Source organism: Mesoplodon bidens (genome assembly GCF_964165515.1).
Source record: "Mesoplodon bidens genome assembly, chromosome: 5".
NCBI classification, from domain to species: Eukaryota; Metazoa; Chordata; class Mammalia; order Artiodactyla; family Ziphiidae; genus Mesoplodon; species Mesoplodon bidens.
In genome coordinates, this window is record NC_138161.1 from 3,958,110 (window position 1) to 3,977,902 (window position 19,793).

At 50.0% G+C, this 19,793-nt stretch overlaps 1 protein-coding gene across 3 annotated transcripts in view; it reads right to left on the reverse strand.

Moving 5' to 3' along the window:
- UBASH3A (ubiquitin associated and SH3 domain containing A) overlaps positions 1 to 16,209 on the reverse strand; it is a gene marked incomplete at its 3' end in the record, with an annotated part of 41,768 nt that extends 25,559 nt beyond the window's left edge. For all 3 annotated transcript variants that reach the window (XM_081235186.1, XM_081235187.1, XM_081235185.1), the window contains exons 1-6: positions 16,094 to 16,209; positions 14,071 to 14,124; positions 11,148 to 11,334; positions 8,016 to 8,214; positions 3,734 to 3,903; positions 2,830 to 3,038 (exon numbers count right to left, since the gene is read on the reverse strand). In XM_081235186.1, the coding sequence (XP_081091312.1) occupies positions 2,830 to 3,038; positions 3,734 to 3,903; positions 8,016 to 8,214; positions 11,148 to 11,334; positions 14,071 to 14,124; positions 16,094 to 16,206 (932 nt within the window). In that variant the 5' untranslated portion in view covers positions 16,207 to 16,209. The remainder of the gene's footprint in view (positions 1 to 2,829; positions 3,039 to 3,733; positions 3,904 to 8,015; positions 8,215 to 11,147; positions 11,335 to 14,070; positions 14,125 to 16,093) is intronic.
- Positions 16,210 to 19,793: the final 3,584 nt, after the last annotated feature.

Here is a 19,793-nt window from a genome sequence, read left to right on the forward strand (position 1 = left end):
GGCGGGGTTAGTTCCTCCCAAGGCGTCTCTCCTTGGTGTGTACACGGCCGTCTTCTCCTTGTGTTCTCACATGTGTCCTTCTGTGTGTGTCTGCGTTCGGATCTCCTCTTCTTATAAGGACACCAGACAAATTGGATTAGGGCCCACCCTGTGATCTCATTTTACCTTAGTCACCTCTTTAAAGACCCATCTCTAAATACAATCACATTGTGAGGTGCTGGGGCTTCAGACATCAACGTATGAATTTGGGGGACACAATGCAGCCCATGACAATGTCTCTATTATGTCTGAGCTGCTTGCCAGGAACCTGCTCTGTGGTTTTGGAAAGTTCCTGAGCGTGTACTGCCCCAGGGTTGGTACTCTCATCTTGGCTCAAAGAGGGCAAAGTGTCCTCTAAGCTCTAACGTTCGTGACTCTTTGTTCGAGATTATGCTACCTACCTTCTTGTCTGTGGAGGGTTGAAAACTGCTGTGATTCATGAATATGCTCCATCAATATCACAGTGGTCACCTCTGATCTTTTTCTTCAAAGTAACAGGCAAATATTGTGGGGTCATTTTGTGGCTGAGTAAATCCAGAGACCCTGAACTATTGGCACAAAGACTGAATGGTCGCCCTGGTGATGGGTCACTGAGGTAAGGCCAATAATTTTTCCTGCTTGGGTTGCACGTCCCAAGTGTGAGTTCTGTGCTGACACTGTCAGAGTTATTTATCCACTGTCTATAAACAACGGTTTGTCTGCCCACAGCTAAAGTAGCCTTGGGACAGTATCATCGGACGGCATTTCTGCTTAACCGATTAGTAACGTGTCCAGACATTCTAGGGCCATTTTCTGAATGTAAAAGTTTGAATGTTTAATAAAGTACACTTTGGGCCATTTAAAAAGACTTAGCCAGGACAGCTGAGTCTGACAACAGTGCTGGTTTTCTGTCCTTCTGACCCATAATCACATGTCACAGTTTGTCTTTTTCCCCAGCACAGCTGGGGTGCTTCCAAAACACGGCCAATCAGACACCCCACAGCCCAGCCCAGTACTTAGTTTTCTCTTCTTTTGCTATAATTCTTGTTAATACTTATTAATTCCTAGGGGAAACTTGTTTCTAGAAGGAATACTCCCAGAAATGTTCAGCTTAAAAGCTGGAACCGTTATTTTGGTGACAGGTGACTAATAGATTAACTGTAAGGTGAATGATGCAATAGCCACAAACTCATTTTCTCCAGAATCTTAGCTGCATAGTTCTAGAAACATCCAGTGTGCCGACTGCCTGGCGACAGTGATGCTCTCTTGTCCTGAGCAAGGATTGGAGGACTTGCTAAAGGACAGGGACCAGACGGGAGCCCACACCACCTGGACCTCAGATGGTCAGTTGGGGTGGAACCGGCATCTTCTCCCTGTTACTCCTTAAATGGTTCACTGGACTGGGTGATGGACTGAGCTGGTTCTAAAAGGAACCAAGTGCTTCCTTGATTGCGTGGTGTCATCTGGCCCCTCCACCTCCCTGGGCCCAAGTGTTCTCAGCTCTCAGGGATGATGATGTACCTGATTATCTCTGCAGTCCCTCGTGACATCAATGTCCTGTGATTTTGTTGTGGCCACTGGACACATGGCCATGTTCACACCCACAAAACTGTGCTTCTCCAGGACGACTGGTCTACCCACACCTGGGATGGCTGTGATCTTTTTGTGGAAGCCATATCCTTTTCCACGTTGGGTGTGGGAGAGCTCGGAGCCTGGGCCCCACAGCGTGCATGGTGTGCACAGAGCTTGGCCCTGGGTTTGTCTGACTTCTCTCCCTTTATTCTCCCTTTGACCCAATTTCCTTATACTCTTTTCTTTAAACTTAACATTGATTAATTTAGATTTTGAATAAGTAATGCATTTCTATGGTTCACAAATTTAAAAATTATGCAGTGGTAGAGGGTGAGAAGTCTCCCTCCCATTCCTATTCCATTCTCCCAACTCCGACCCTCAACCCTGCAGGTAGCCACTGTTAGAAGTTTACAGACATCTTCCCTTCCAGGGAACTTTTACGCATGAACGTGCATATAAATACGTATTGTGCAGATATAAGAACAGATGATAATGTTTTAATGCATCTGTTCCCCACAGCTAGTGCTATCCTATACACATTGTTCTGCAACTCTCTTGGATTTTTTTTAACTTTTTTTTTTTTTTTTTTTTTTTTTTGCGGTATGTGGGCCTCTCACTGTTGTGGCCGCTCCCGTTGTGGAGCACAGGCTCCGGACGCGCAGGCTCAGCGGCCATGGCTCACGGGCCCAGCCGCTCCGTGGCATGTGGGATCTTCCCGGACCGGGGCACGAACCCGTGTCCCCTGCATCGGCAGGCGGACTCTCAACCACTGCACCACCAGGAAAGCCCTCTTGGATTTTTTTATATCAGTACATAAAATACTTCCTCGTGATCATTTTTAAAAGCCTCAAGTATTCTATTGTATGGATGTATCATAATTTATTTCACTGGCTCATCTTTAATTGAATTATCTCTTCTACGGTGCTTGTATGCTTCTATAATTTGTTATGCTCATAATAAGGAAGTGGTATTTTGTAGTCCTTTCGGGAGTATGATCTCAGAAAAGTTTTGTAGAGTCATTGATGTTTTCTGACTGTTCTCAGTGGAAAACTACAAATCAACCAAGATATTTACCATATACCTGCAGGGATAATGTTGCCAGCACGGAGAAGGCAATTTTTACCAACAATGGAACTGTCTAGAAGCATACAAGCACCATGGCCACTGTTTCCAAAAAGACGCTCTCAGACACTAAGTCTGAGAGAGGCGTCTGGGCTGCAGGAGCAGGGGGGCGCTCACCTGTGCTTCACCCAGGTGTCACTCTCGCTAGCTCGCTCCGTGTAGTTCTCGGGCAGGAAGCCCCGGCAGCCGGTCTGCTGCGAGATCCCAATCACCCAGCCCTCGCTGGCTTCCTCCTGCTGAGTGGGGTCCACGAAGATGTAATCACCGGGACTGAGTGTCAGCTCATCCATGTTCTGCGGTTTGTACTGGAACAGGACCCTCAGGGTCTAGAATGGAGGAAAGTGTCTTCATGTCTCAAGCAAGGATGGGTTCTGTGTCTCCAAGACACATCCAAGCCTCTGTCTGATGACAGTAGAATATGACAAAAGGAAGTATACACTTGTTCAGATACATTCAGAAATGAACTTTGGTATCTATCTATCATCTGTTTCTCTAGTTATTATCTATCTATCTATCTATTTACCTATGTATCATCTATCTATTACCTATCTATCATCTATCTATACATATCAATCACCTATCTATCTAATCTATTATCTATCTATCTACCTCTTATCTACCTATCAATTTATCTACCTATCTACCTATCATGTATCTATCTCTATCATCTACCTATTTTATCAATCTACTATCTACCTATTGATCTCTGTTTACTTATTTCTTATATGAAAATCTCAAAGCATAACCAGATGTTCACATCCACCCCCCTCGGAGTGAGGTTATTTACAGCTTCTCCCACACCACAGAACACGGTGGATTCATTCATACTTGTTCCATGGGTCTGAAAGGAGCATAACAAGCTTTCTATCTAAAGCAATCAATCCCATGGGGAGGGAGTCCTGAACCGAGGCTTCACTCAAATCATTATCTAAACAAATTAGCAAGCAGCACAATGTATTCATAAATCTTTGCAACCGTCCGTTTTTAATACCAGTCCAGCCGTCCGCCTGCATTCGCTCACCTGGTAGTGTACAAATCGCATGTCCCGGGAGTAGAGTGCGGCCGTCCACTGGCAGCCTTGGCCGGGGTGGACGGCTCTGGCCAGCTGCTCCAGCGTCCTCTGGTGGTGGGGATAGAACTTGTGGGCCAGGGTGAGATGCAGCTGCTTGGTGCAGGGCTTCACGGTGCAGTCTGTGAAATCAGGCAAACGGGGCACCTTGACCCAGACGTCCGCACCACACGCCCGGGGTCTCCGCATCCGGGGTGGCCACGAGCCCGGGTTGGAGGTGCAAATGCCTTTACACACGCACCTCCTGTCTCTGCCCACTCCCCTCCCCACACCAGCGCTCCCCCGACAGGGCAAGGAGTTGGCCCAGACGGGCCACCACACAGAGGTCACCTCGTTAAGGAGGTGGCTGGGTACTTGCAGATTCTACAAAGAAGCAGGAAAGCAGAGGGTATAGAGACACAGGTTTGGGGGGCGGCTGTTTATGGCCCATCAATGTGCAAGCTAATTGCCCCAACAATTGAGTCAAATCTCCTTCATCCCCTGGGGTGTGCATGTTACACAGTGGCCTGAACGGGTGGCCTCATGCTCCAGTCAATGGCTTTTTGTTCAGTTGCAGAGTCTCTGGAAGAAAATGCCCTAAGCAATGTGATTCCATCAGACATCGCAGTGCCTCTAATATTCTGCTGACTTTGGTGAAGCAGGAAGCCTTTGGAGCGGCCAAGGCCCTGGTCTTTTTTTAATTTTTTACGCGGGCCTCTCACTGTTGTGGCCTCTCCCGTTGAGGAGCACAGGCTCCAGATGCGCAGGCTCAGCGGCCATGGCCCACGGGCACAGCCGCTCCACGGCATGTGGGATCTTCCCGGACCGGGGCGCGAACCCGCGTCCCCTGCATTGGCAGGCGGACTCTCAACCACTGTGCCACCAGGCCCTGGTCTTTTTGAGTGACCTCTGCCCTCATGGCCCCAGCCCTCCTGGACCTCATTCCAGGGCTCTCAGGTCAGTGGGCAGCAGCGTCCCTGAAGCAGCCAGGATCCGATTTCAGCTGGGTCACAAAGCAGCTTTGTTCTGGGGAGGCGGCGATGAATGGAACTGCACAGACTCTGGAATCTGATAGACCTGACTTTAGACCCAGCTGCCCTGTTTGGCAGCTGACTTTGGGGACCGTCTTGGTCTGACTCAGCTTCAGTTTCGACAGCAACAACTTGAGGATTGGACGGGCTGTCCTGGGAAACAGGCCTCTTAACTGTAAGGTCCCTGGGAAACTTTCAGTAAATCTTACTTACCTGCTACCTTTCTCACGGGCAACACTTAGCAACACATGGGATCTGTCTTCCCCCCTGAAAAACGTCAAGGGTGATGCACCCACTTCCTGGAGCCCAGACTTGGCAACCCCATTGATGTCTCCCGTCCTCTATCTGAGCCTTTGGTAGCAAAAGAGAAACCGGCGAGGTCCCCCGGCCCTGAGCTGCGGGGGAGAGGAGCTCGAAGCAAGAGAGCATGTGGGTGGCGGGGAAATTCCTTTTCTCGGGTGTTCCAGACGAGGTGGGGCGACGGCCTTGCCGTGGATGAGTCAGCGTGGCCTGGGAAAGGCCCGCTGAGATCGTCATCAGAGAGATCACTGAGTCACCTGATCTGAATGGGCGCCTGTCCTTTTCTCTGTGTGGCCCGTGCCCCTGGGGACCATGAGTTGGCCAGGAACATGCTTGCTGGCTGAGCTGTGCTTGGTCCCTCCCGACCCATCAGGGTCAGGCCCAGGGTGCCGGCCATGGAGGGCAGGGCAGAGCCTGCTAAGGGGTGGGCGACGGACGTGAGGTCAAAGCCGGTTTCCCGGGGTGCGGAGTGGGTCAGCACGAAGCCCAGGAGGCATGGAGCAGGACATGGCCGGACTCTAGTGCCAGATCCACCACCCACTGGCTTGGGGACTCTGTTGGTTTCCTGGGCTGTTGTCACAAATGGCCACACCCTGGGTGGCCTAGAACAACAGAAATTTGTTCTCATGCATCTGGAGGCTGGAAGTCCAAAACCAAGGTATTGCAGGGCAGTGCCCGCTGCTGAAGGCTCCCGTGGAGGGTCCCTCCCGGCCTTCTCCAGCTCCTGTGGCCCCAGCATTCCTTTGCTAGTGGCCACATCCCTTCAACACCTGCCTCCGTGGTCACATGGCCTCTCCTTTGTGTCTCTGTGTCTTCTTGTCATACAAGGACACCAGTCACCGGACTTAGGGCCTGTCCTACTCCAGTGTGACCTCAACTAATTACATCTAGTAGAGACCCTATTTCCAAATAAGGTCCTTTTCTGAGGTCTTGGTGGACATGAATTTTAGGGGACACTTTTCAACCCATGACAGTGACCTCGGGCAGGCCCTTTACCCTGCACAGCCCTCGGTCACTCTATTTTTAAAATGAGCGGTCATGAAGGGCCACTTTTTGGGGGCACGGGAGTAAGTGAGGTGCTAAGCCTGCTCGGAGGCAAGCGGCTGATACACTGCATCAGGACAAGAGCCGTGTCCGTCGTCCTTCTAGAGACAAGGAGATTAAAGAACCATCCCCTGAACTCACGCTTACATAAAGGAGGCAATCCGCAAGGACATGGGGTAAGGTTATCATTATCTAGCAAATATGATCCCAGACTCGACAAGCGAGCCTCCCAATGGAAATCTGGGACTAAGGAAATTCTTCATGTGACCGTCATCTGCATTCATACATGTCTGCAGGGGGCAGGGAGGGGTCCTGCTACCAGAGTGCTGCGGCCTCTTCGAGTTTCAGACTCAGCAAAGCACAGCTGTGCGGAGCACCTCTGAGTACCAGGACCACGGGGAAGTTCCCCAAACACGCCGCACTGTTGAAAGGGCGAGAGCCCCAGCCATTCAGAGAAAGAAAACGACTCAGGGGTCAGAGGACATGATTCAGGTCACATCACCAACCAGAGATGAGGGAAAATTAACACCTGAGGTCAAGTCTGGAATTCTTCCCACTAAACCCCAGCCGGCGCCTCAGTCTCCAGACCGGGGCTGGTATCTGAGGAAAGTGAATTTGACTGCTTCTCAAAGTGAGTCTAGATAATTTTCCCCCCAAGAGGCCAAGGAGACAAGACTACGCTCATACCTAAAACGTTAAAATGAATCAGCTAGGACTTGTGTTTTACATACAGCACTGGCCTGGTGAGGAGGGATGCCCCTGGTGGGCGTGGGGCTGGGCGAGGTGCCCCAGCCTACGATCCCCTGTCATCATGTGACCACACACCGTCCCTCCTGGGACAGTCTCCCAGCAGCTGGAACACGGCTGAGTGTTTTGAAAAACCACATTGATGCAGACAAGGCTATTCCCACTTAGAGAAGAGCCCTCTGCTAGTTCTGAGTCTTTCTATTTGCTCACTCTTTTTTGATTTTAGTTAATTTTTGTTGGAGTATAATTGATGTACAATGTTGTGTTAGTTTCTGCTGTACAGCAAAGTGAATCAGTTATACATATACATATACCCACTCTTTTTTAGATTCTATTCCCATACAGGTTATTACAGAGTACTGAGTAGATTTCCCTGTGCTGTACAGCAGGTTCTTATTAGTTATCTATTTTGTGTACAGTAGTGTGGTTATGTCAGTCCCAATCTCCCAATATCCCTTGCACCCCTTTCCTCCTTGGTAACCGTAAGTTTGTTTTCTATATCTGTGACTCTACTTCTGTTTTGTAAATAGGTTCATCTGTACCATTTTTTTTATTCCACGTATAAGTGATATCATATGATATTTGTCTTTCTCTGTCTGACTTAGCTCACATTTTTTTGTGTGTGTGTGTGGTACGCGGGCCTCTCACTGTTGTGGCCTCTCCCATTGCGGAGCACAGGCTCTGGACGCGCAGGCTCAGCGGCTATGGCTCATGGGCCCAGGCGCTCCGTGGCACGTGGGATCTTCCCGGACCGGGGCACGAACCCATGTCCCCTGCATCGGCAGGTAGACTCTCAACCACTGCGTCACCAGGGAAGCCCTAGCTCACATTTTTGAAGGACATCCTGGCCCGTTACGGAGGTTCTAGCTCATTGTTCAACCTCAGGTTAAGGCCATGTCATAGTTGCTGGCTGTAAAGGGCCAGGTGGTGTGGAAGTGACCTGGTGACGGTGCAGACAACCCTGTGCCCAGCCAGCCCGCAGGATGACCGTCGCTGCATCGGGGAAACAGCCTCACTCTTGCTGCCCTGGGGTCTGCCCATCGCACCCGAGTGTGGCGAGCTCAGCCCCAGGCACAAAGGGACCACTTTCTATTAACCGGGCCCTGCGTGTGCTTCTGCTTGGGGCCGCCTACCTGCTAAGATGGAAGCTTCCGTGGCGAACATCACAGCAAACTCATGGATGATGTCTGCGGGGCTGTCGTTCACGAAGAAGCCCAGGTAGCTGATGGAAGAATGGAGAACCAGAGGCACAGCCGAGGGGAAGGCGCCCAGGGTCCTATCCCCGGCTCTCTTCAGGGCTTCATACAGACACTCCACCTTCTGGTCCTCACACTGAGGGACAGAGACAGGACAGTCACCCGTTACCTTAACTAATAAAGATCAGGCAGCCTCGGGAGCCTCTTTTCTGTTCATGATGCTGTAACATAATTTAACTAGTCCTGGTGTTTGGGGTGATGGATCCGTTCTATAGCTGGTCCCCAGTTTCTTATAGAATTCAGGTCAAGCTCTTTTTGGAATAGAATAGCCTTTGAGTGCTCAGGTCAAAAATCGCACAACAAGGGCTTCCCAGGTGGCGCAGTGGTTGAGAGTCCGCCTGCCGATGCGGGGGATGCGGGTTCGTGCCCCGGTCCGGGAAGATCCCACATGCCGCAGAGCGGCTGGGCCCGTGAGCCATGGCCACTGAGCCTGCGCATCCGGAGCCTGTGCTCCGCAACGGGAGAGGCCACAGCAGTGAGAGAGGCCCGCGTACCACACACACACACAAAAAATCCCTTGTCCCTCTAAATATGTGCCTCACTCCACGTTGAGTTGACCCAACCCTGCATCACATCCCGAACCCCATCCTCCAGTCCTGTGGCCCACAGCTGGGCTCAGTGCTGCATTACTGGCTTCTGGAGGTTTCCTGTAGACACCAAGCCAGCCCCGGGGTGCACTGCTCAGAACCTGCCCTACTGAGGAAGGTTGTAGCCTCTACCCCTCGGCCGCTGACCTTCAGACCCGGCAGCGGGCCACACACTCGGCCAGTGATCGAGCCACCCTTGCCCCCAGCAGGGTCTCCTCTGACGTGGCCTTGGCTCACAGGCTCCCCCTCAACCCCGCTGTCATCCACTCACCTGCCCTCTGGCCACACAGCTCTTGGCTCCTTGCTCAGTGAGAAAGGCTCCACGCACCCGTGTGGGACCCCAGCGGAACGCTGACAGAGCCCCCCCCCCTTCGGGGAGCTGACCAAATCCTCATCTCCCCAGCAGCTGGCTCGCTCTGGGTTTCCCACACCCTCTTTATTCTCTGAGTTATGGACCGTATCATCGTTGCTAATGGGCACCCTCAGCTCCCCTGCTAACCAGGAGCGCGCTCAATTCACCCGTCTGTCGTGTCTTTGTGTGTGTGTGTGTGTGTGTGTGTGTGTGTGTGTGTGTTTTGCGGTATGCGGGCCTCTCACTGCTGTGGCCTCCCCCGTTGCGGAGCACAAGCTCCGGACGCACAGGCTCAGCACCATGGCTCACGGGCCTAGCCGCTCTGCGGCATGTGGGATCTTCCCGGACTGGGGCACGAACCCGTGTCCCCTGCAACGGCAGGCGGACTCTCAACCACTGCGCCACCTGGGAAGCCCTGTCTGTCGTGTCTTTGCAGTCCTCGTAGGGCCTGGAAAGCACGTGGTGCCTGGAGGGCACTCGCCTCATGTAACCTGGGAGCATGGAGCCACGTTATACACCGACCTGTAGATGACGGCACTATTTGGTGGCTGAGCATCCTTATTTTACAGAATCAAAGGCAAAGAGTGAATCCCTGTTACATTCTTCTGTTGGAAAGGGGCACTCAGCCACCAGGGCAGGGTGGGATGTGGGGTGGGCGTGAGGGGGCAGCTACCTCGAGAGAAGGGAAACGTGTGTGTGTGTATCTACGTGTATGGTGTGTCTGTGTGTCATGCTGTGTGTGTCTCTGTGTGTATATCTGTGTTTGTGACGTGTGTGTGTGTGTGTGGTGTGTCTGTGTGTGATGCTGTGTGTGTGTGTGTGCATATCTGTGTGTGTGACATGGTGTGTGTGTGTGGTGTGTCTGTGTGAGATGCTGTGTGTTTCTGTGTCTGTGTATGTGTGTATGCGTGCACAAATGGACACGCCTCGACAGGCTGGGAGGAAGGGTTGGAGGCCCCAGTCAGCTCTCTGGCTGTCGCTGTCAGGGCCAGGCGTGTCCATTTCTAAGGTCATGTTTGTTGCTGACTTCACTGCCTCTCTTTTCCCTGATGAGCTCCTAGGACAAGCCAGGAAGGAGCCTGTCACAAATGCCATCAATGTGCAAGTAGGGTGACCAACTCTCCCTGGTTTGCCTGGGACTTTCCTGGTTTCAGCACCTGGGAATCCCTCCCCACTGGCCCTGGCAAATGAGGATGATTGTCAAGGGCTTTGGAAGATGCTGCTTCTCCTGGGGCATCTTCTGGAAGCCTTCCTGCACAGGTTTGCATCCCCTTTTCCGTGCAGCGCAAAGGAGCCTGGAACAGAGGGCTCCTTGGGCCCCGGTGGGACCCTTAGAGTTTGCTGGCAGTAGAGCTGGGGTGGGGCCAGGGTGTGCCCTCTGTACTTTTCTCTGGTCGGGAGCCACAGTGGTGTCTGCCCCTCCTTCTCTCATTCTCATGCCTCCCTCTTGTCTTTTGAGCATGCCAGGTCCTTCTCACCTTCCCAGGACCCCATCCTGGGAGCTGGAGCTGGCACTCTGAACATCTTTTGAATCAGAGGGCTGGTCCCCCAGGCAGGGAGAAGTCCTACACCTGTGGCTGGCTAACCCGTTCTTCAGTGGATCCATCACACATCTGTGAAGTTCCCACTCTGTTTGAGGCATGGTGCTGGTCTCTGGGGGGCAATGGTAAGTGAATTATCCTCCTTCACTTGAGCGGTTCAGTCCAGTGAGGGATGCAGAGCTGCACCAGACACATGGCCATGCAACAGGGAAAGAGTGCTACTAGACTTAGAAGCAGGAGGATGGTGGGAGCCCAAAGGGCAGCAACCTCTTCTGCCTGGGGAGCTAGGGAAGACTCAAAAAGGGAGGGGATAAATGAGTTGGGTTCTGAAGGATGAATAGAAGTTTACCAGACGAAGATGAGGAGGAAAGTAAAGGATATCTCACACAAAGAGTCCAGCTAACACCACCATCGTGGACCACCCTGTGAAAGTAAACCCCTCAATTTTGCCCCATCACCACCTAGTTATGGCAGAAAATGACTCAGCTGCTGTATTAATGAACATTAAAAACTCCTTGGACTGACTCACCGTGAAGAAGTCACAGAGCGTTATGTGAGGGAAGACCTCATGGGCTCTGTTCTTTGCGCACTGACGCCTGCTCTCTCTCCAGAACTCTTGAAGTTTGTCCAGCAGGGGTCCCGTGGGACAGAGGAAAAGGGCGTACTCCTGGGGGATGGGGTCGTCGAGAGAAGGGTCATTGCAATGGCAGTGCAGCCTGCAACAGAGAATGGGACACTTTTACCTGGCGTCGTGGCCAAAGGAGTCTTTCCCCATGGAGGACACAGGACAGTGGTGACAGCAAGTCAGAACAGCAGGCCGTGCAGAGCAGAGGTGTCCATGCCCGGGCGGGACTTGCCGAGCACGAGGCTGAGTGTGGCCGCAGAGCACGTCAGTGTCCAGCCAGGTCTCAGATCCTGGCTAGTCTGATTCCCAGGCCAAAGACCCAGAAAAGTAGAGAAAGGTGACAGAAACACTCAAAACCTGGTCTTCTAATGGTCTTTGTGGGCCACTCATCTCCTTAGGGTTGAAAATTTTGTGGAAAAAACCTCACACTTTAATTTTATCTCCAACTTCAAATTAAGTGTAAAAATCAAAGCCACAAAGAACTAGACAGAACTTAGGTGGCTACTATATTTTCTTTCAATTCAGAAATTTATTTTAAATACTAAGAAAAAAAATCCTAGGAAAAATGACGTAGAGCCCCCAATTCAAGTTCCTTCTCACCAATAATAAAAAAAAAAATTGGGGCTTCCCTGGTGGCGCAGTGGTTGAGAGTCCGCCTGCTGATGCGGGGGACGCGGGTTCGTGCCCTGGGTCCGGGAGGATCCCACATGCGGCGGAGCGGCTGGGCCCGTGAGCCATGGCCGCTGAGCCTGCGCGTCCGGAGCCTGTGCTCCGCAACGGGAGAGGCCACAACAGTGAGAGGCCCACGTACTGCAAAAAAAAAAAAAAAAAAAACTTGAGGCAACCACGAGACACTAATTTTCTCACTTGTCAAATTAGCAGAATGTCTTTGAGAGGGTAAAAGTTATGCTTAATTGTGTCAAAGGTGCAGTGAGACTTAAGGATGAATTTCTGCAACCTTTACATATAGCAATTGGCTAAGATGTGTCAACAGCCTTAAAATACCCATTCCGTTTGAACTAATAATTCCACTTCCAGAAATTTATCCGAAGCAAAAAGTATAGATAAGACTTCATATAACATATTTATTGTATGGTTATTTATAATAGGAAAGAAGGAAAAAATGAGAAAAAAGGTAATAACTTTATCATGAAATCATTGGAAATTATGGATTTGAATAATTTTTGATTGACTCAGAGAAGTGCTTGTGATATAATATTGAATTTAGGAATCAGGGTACAGCCACTGGAGAAAACATAAGATACACACAAATACCTTCTCCTTAATAAAAAAATACCAATAGAGGAAGCTATACCCCTTCCATTGTAGCTCACTTCCCCTTTTCTAGAGGAAACCTCAAGTCTTAATCTGCTTTGTTTTCTTCTAGACATTTAGGTAACAAATCCACAGATAGCACCTGTGTGTGTTTTATATAAATTATAAGCTATTGTTCAAATAATTCTGCAACTTGCATTTTTTACTCAACCCTGTGTTTTTGTAATCTCTCCACATTGATACACATACATCTGGGGAAGTTTGTCAGAATGAACCTTCTAAGGTCTGTATAAAAGTGCATCATCTACATATGTAATATCTCATCCACCCATGCCATTGATGGACATTTAAATTGTTTCCTTTTTAAAAAATTTCACAGCACTGTGATCAAGATCTTTGTACATGTCTTTTTAGGTCCTCTGTGTTTCTCCAGGGAATGTACTTGGACATGAACTTGTGGGTGGCAGCTACACATTTTCAGTGTTGATATTCACCGCTATTGCAGCTGAGAAAGTGAGAGACCACCTTCCCCTCATTCTCACCAACACTTGAAGCCGCCTTTTGCTGTTAACGGCATCCTAATTTGCAGCCCCCCGCCCCCGATTAGGAGTGCGGCTGGGCCCACTCTCACAGAATCTAGGGGACCCACCACCTCCCTGTTCTTCAGTGGGTCTGCTGGGCTTTCTGGCTGAGTCACCACTAGCACGACCCTCAGGGCAGTGGGTTTGGTTTTTAATTGCAATTCTGCAATTGACTTTAGGGTTAGCCTAGCCCAGAGGGTCCCAGGTGCTTCCCTTTGTCCTGTACGGGGCTGGCATTTTTGCCCTTGGCCTAGAGTTTTTGGAGGAGGAGGGGGTTCCCGATGAGGACACGCTGAGCCCTCAGAGACCTGGTGCCTGTGTCGGCCATCCTGCTCTGGGGAGGGCACCCCAGCCTGGCGGAACCTGGGAGTTTTGTTTGATTTTCACTGCAGCTATTCCGGGGCGGAGCACGAGGGGACTTCCCACCAGAGGCAGAATGATGCCATCATGCCACACGCGGGCGGGACTGAGTTTTAGAGAACGGGGTGTCCTGTTTGATTCCCAGGGCAGGAAACCGAGGCCCGTAGCAGCAGGCTAGCAGAGCCGCAGAGCTGAGGGCTGGCTGAGCCTCCGGGAACCCAGAGCTCCCCCCCGCCCCCAGGCACCTGGCACCCACACCTGAGGGGCAACGTGCGAGGCCTTGGGGGGCATTCAGCACCACCTGCAAGATCTCGCCCCATCAGAGGTGAAGACAGTGGCAACCTCGCCTTCATATCAGCAAGGATGGCTCTCCCCTATTTACTCAACAAATCGCATGGATATTGTTCTTCACTGACAGGCACATTTGGATTAAATCAGACTTTTAAGTGAAGAAAACGTTGTTCAAAGTTCTCTCTCTTGTTTTCCATGTTAACCGGGGCCTCTTTATTCCTTTCCCTGGGTGCTGGGTGGGCGGCATGGAGGCTCCCCGCCCCCTGGAGTGTCCTGGGCACTTCCCAGCGCCCGCCCTGCAGAGACCTCACTGCACCTACCAGTCTGACGCCTCCGCCGCCGTCTTCCTCCCAGTCGCCGCCAACGCCTTGAGCCTGTGGGGAGGGAGAACGCGAGGAGCTCTCGGAACCTGCCTTCTGCTCTTTGGAAAAGGTCAGAGAGACAGGAGTGTCCCTGCAGCACATGGGACCTTAGGGGGTCCCCCCCAGGGGCTGGACGGCCAGACCTCACAGTGGGATGCAGTGCCCAGGCCTCCGCCCTCCGTGTGGCATCACTGTGGTTTTGGAAACGCAGACGCCCTGCATCTCAGCCCATCATTTTCCTTCCCTGGCCCCCCCACCCAGACCCTGGCACGGAGTCCAAGGGCTCCTGTCCTGACCACCCACACCTGAATCCCGCATCCCCATCCCTCCCCAATGCACCTCTCCCAAGCCAGGTGGACCTGCTCTTGGACCCTTGAGTCGGCTGTGCAGGGCCATGTCCCAGGCTTGCACACGTGCCTCCCTGCCAAGATTAGGCCTGGTGCCAACATGCCCTGGGGGAAATGGCACGGGGTCTTCCAGGCTCAGCTCAGATGTTCCTCTTCCAGGAAGCCCTCCGCAAACCACCCAAGCAGGATGCCCGTGCAGCTCTCCTGCCCTTCCCCACCGCACAAATGGCCACCTCGCTCCTCATCTCAATGGACTTGAGTCCATCTAGCTGATCCACTGGACCGCAAGCTCCCTGTGCCTAACCAAGTCTTACTCAGCCTTGAAACTGGGATGAATGTACACTGAATGGAGTTTAACTGAAGGGGACTGAACTGGACAGAATGGAGTTTGGTGAAGGTAATTCATCCAGGAATTCAGCCTGGAAATAGCCGGAGTTGACCAGGCACCCAAGATGGCCAGTGCCCAACGCTGCTATTTCAGAGGATACTGGCGTCGATGAGGCTGCCTGGAGAGGTTAACAGGAGCCTTACCTGGGTGCTCGCGCCTAAGGGAGACGTTTAAAACACGTTTCTCCACCTCCAGCACGCAGCTGTTTAAACTGGAAGGAATTTTGAGTATGTCTCCGATGGTGGCTTTGGTCACGTAATAAAGCTTGAGTGTTGCAAGCGTGAGTGTTACTGGGAGTGGGGTCCCAGCCCTGCCCCTCCAGAATCTGCCCTCTCTGGCCTCGGTGTCCCCGTCTGCCCCTGACGGACTGTGCCCGGCCCACGGCAAGCACCCTGCCCACGCCTGGTTCTGTTCCCGTCTCACAGACCCCCGCTTTACTATGAGCATAACATGACAACAAAGTCCTGATTTGGGCTGGGGAGGAAAGGGGTCCAGCCTCTGTCATTCCACGCAGTTGGGCAAGGGTTTGTCATCTGTCTAAGGAGAGTTTGTTCCCCCCAAAATCCGAGGTTACCTAAGGGGACTTATGATGTGTTTCCCACATGAATAAACACGTGAAAAGCACCAGATCTAAGAACACTGTGGAAGCTGCAACCTGATGTCGGTCTCAAGCTCATTGCTTTGGGGGACCCTGTCCTCTTCCGGAGGGTAAACTTCAAGGTGGAGTCGTCTCTGTGTGGCCCTTCTCCTTGGACAAGTAGGGTCATGTCCACCCTGCTCGGGGAGTTCCTTAATCATTTCGTCCCATCATCAGACATTCAGGAGAGTCCCCCCCCCTAAGGACAAGGGGTTTCCCTGCATATTTAGAACTACATTCTTGTGTATTTCAAGAGGTCCCAGCATCAGAGACCCACCCGGCTTTGGGGCTTTCAAATTTGAGTCTAAAAAGCTGCCTCAGATTCACTGAGCTGCCCACAGAGGTGGGTCCAGCCAGGCTGCTCCAAACCCTGCTTCCAATTTTCACAAATTTCAAGGTCCTTCCATCACCAGCCAGCAGAGTTTGTCTTTAAAAGGCAAAGATAGTGTCATTTATAAAAGCAGAAAAGGCCTCATTTTGAGCCGGTCTCTGGCCCTGCATGGTGCAACCCTTGACAGGAAGTAAGTGCTCTGAGCCACCTGCAGTTTTGTGGCCCCAGAGGGGCCAGCTCAGGGTCCAGGGCACATGGCCAGTCAGGGCGGTACTCACGCGGTGTGTGCCGGGAAGCCCATGCCCAGGAGGGGGTCCAGGAGCGAGGTGGTGCTGCGGCCCTTGAGCTTGTTGGAAACCTTGGCGTAGATCTGAGTCTCACCCGCTGCCATCTCTTCCTGATGCTGACTGAAGTGAGCAGATAAAGCAGGGAGGGAGAGGCAGGGGAGGCTGAGGCTGAGAAGAAAAACCTCAAGCCCTTTTTGATCTTTCTGACAAAAGCTAATATCCTGTTTGCATGAGCTCTTGGTTTGCAGAATTCTCTTTGCAGACTGTGGGTGTAAGGTCCACCAAGCCCCTTCCACAGTGGGGTTTGGGGTCCAGAGGTCCAACCGAGTACCTGCATGGGATCGGCCTTGGCTCTGACTTGGGCTGTACTGGGGAGCGAGTCGGCCTGGGAGGGAGGGGGCAAGGTGGGGGAGGGGAAGCCGGTGTGGGGTTAACCTGAGCCACTGGATCTTAGCTTCCTTATCTGCAACACTGCATCTAGTGTCCCTGCTAGCTCTAAAAGTTTTGGCTCTTTTAGTTATTCATTGACTTTTTTTTTTAATTTAAAAGATTTTTAAAGTTTAATATGCATGCAGAAAAGCTGATGAATCCTACTGGTACAGCTCAATGCATTTTCACAAAGTGAGCTCACTAACCTAATCTTCCAAGACCAGCAACAAAACAAAGGTCCTCAACCAGGGGAATTTTGGCCCCCATCCCCAGGGACCACTGGCAACGTTTGGAGACATTTTTGGTTGTCACAGCTGGAGGAGGGGGTGTTTGCTACCTGCACCCAGTGGGCTGAGGCCAGGAATGCTGCAGCGTATATGACAGCAAAGAAGGGTCCAGACCAAGGTGTCAACAGTGTCAAGGTTGAGAAACCCTGTTCTAGAACATCACCAGAACCTCAGAAAATCCCTGGCCCCCAGCGTCATTCCCCCAGCCTCCTAATTTTCTCCTCCCTCCCCCAAAATGTAGCTGCTGTGCTCACTTGTATATTAATTTTGCTCATCTTGGAATCTGACATAAACAGAACCATATAGCATGTACTCTTTCATGTCTGATTCCTTTTGCCCAAAATTACGAGTGTGAAATTTATCCACGTTATTGAGTGTAGCCATGGTTCACGGTATTGCTGTGAACTATCAGATAAACGCACCATAATTCATTTCTCTAGTTCTCAGTTGATGTACATTTGGGGGGTTTTCAGTTTTCCTGCTGCACACATTCTTGTATATGTGTTTGAGTGCCCCATGCATGCATTTCTGTTAGGTACCCGTCTAGGTGTGGGACAGTGAGGTCATAGGACATGTGCATCCTTCATTAGATACTGCCAAGCAGTTTTATAAAGCCGTTGTACCCACCTGCCCCTTTGCCAGCAGTGGATGAAAGTCTCTGCTGCTCTACAGCCTTGCCCACACTTGATGTTATCAGTCTTTCAGCCAGTCTGGGGCTGTCTTGTATCTCACTCTGGTTCTAATTTGCATTTCCCCAAATGTCAGTGACACTGAGGACCACGAGACAGGCTACTGACCCTATGAATGTCCTCTTTGGGGATGGGCCTCTTCTGGTTGTCCGCCATTTTTAAATTGGATTGTTTGTGCTTGCTTATCAATTTGTGGAAACTCTAGAGATGAGTCTTTTGTTGGATGCCTTTACAGGTAACTTCTTCCAGGCTTTGGTTTGCTTTTTAAATCTCTTAGTAATGTCTTTGGGTGAAACAAAAGTTCTTAATTTTTTTTTTTTTTTTTGGCGGTACATGGGCCTCTCACTGTTGTGGCCTCTCCCATTGCGGAGCACAGGCTCCGGACGAGCAGGCTCAGGGGCCATGGCTCACGGGCCCAGCCGCTCCGCGGCATGTGGGATCCTCCCGGACCGGCGCACGAATCCGTGTCCCCTGCATCGGCAAGCGGACTCTCAACCACTGCACCACCAGGGAAGCTCAAAAGTTCTTAATCTGAATAAAAATTAATTTAGCAATCTTTTCTTTTATGGTTAGAACTTCTTACATCTTATTTAAGAAATCATTGTTAATCCAACACTGATGAAGATAGTCTCCTATGTTTTCTTCTTGGAGCTTTACCATGTTTGTGGTTCATATTTAGCTCTATGATCCCCTTGAATTAATTCTCTATATGGTGGGAGGTAAGCGTAAAAGTTCACTTATTTCCCTATACCTTTCTTTATTCATTGAAAAGACCACCCTCTGCCCAGTGAATTGCAGTAGAATGCTTATTATAAGTCAGTTGACTGAATATGTATTAGTCTGTTTCCGACTCTATTTTGTTTTCCTGTTTGATTTGTTCATTTTTGTGCCCACACTACACTACTTTAATTACTATAATGCTAAGGCCTCTGAGTTGTATCTTCTACTTCAAGATTGTCTTGCTCCTCTGGGCCCTTTGATTTTTCATATACATTTAAAAATCAGGTTGCCATCGTGAGCCATTGGAGAGTGCAGGAAGACCCTCATATGTAGCCAAACTGATTCTCAACAAAGGGATCAATGTAATTCATGGGGGAAGGGGTAATATTTTCAACAAATAGTGCTGGAAAACTGCATATTGATATGGGAAAAGTATGAACCTCAACCCTTTCTCCACATCATGCCCCCAAATTAACCCAAAATGTATGATAAACCTAAATGTAAAAGCTAAAACTGTGAAACTTCTAAAAGAAAAAGCTTTTGCTATGTTGGAGTTCGCAAAGCTTTCTTAGTACATAAAAAGCATGAATCATACAAGAAGAAAATTCATAAATTGGACTGCATCAAAATTGAAAACATCTGCTCTTGAAAAGACATCATAAAGAAAATAAAAAGGCCAGGGCCAGACTGGGAGAGAATATCATCATATATACACCTGACAAAGGACTTATATCCAGAATATATAGAGAATATAATATAATATACCTCAAGTCCCCTACATACGAACGAGTTCCATTCCAAGAGCCAGTTCGTAAGTCCAATTTTTTAGTAAGTCCAACAAAGTTAGTCTAGGGACACAACTAACACAATCGGCTATATACCACTGCTTTTACCCTTGCTTCCAGACATCCTGGGCTTGAAATAAAGACACTATACTGTTGTACTCTATACAGTACTGTACAGTAAAGTACACAAAAGCACAACCACTTGTAGAGGATGCACGCACCTGACAATGTACGCTAGACACGTGAACTAACTTACGTGATTGGACATGTGAATGCACGTTTGCATCTTTGACAGTTCACAACTTGAAGGTTCATATGTAGGGGACTTACTGTAATTGCATACGTATCTATTGTGTGTATTTACATTACTATAATCAATAATAAGAAAACAAACAATCCAGTTTAAAGATAGGCATAAGATCTAAATGGACACTTAACAATGGAAGATACATGAACGGCTAATGAGGATGTGAAAAGATATTCAATATCATTAGTCATCAGGGAAATGTAAATTAAAACCACAGCGTGATACCACAACACACTTACTAGAAGAGCTAAAATTGAAAAGACAGACAATACCAAGTTTTGACAAGATTGTGGAATAACTGGAACTCTCATAATGTTGGTGGGAATACAAAATTGTCCAACCAGTTTGGAAAACATTTTGACAGTTTCTTATAGTTAAACATACATTTGCTATATGATCAATCCATTCTTAGCAATCTGTCACAGAGAAATGAAAATGTATGTCCACAGTAAGACTTGTATATGAATGTCCATG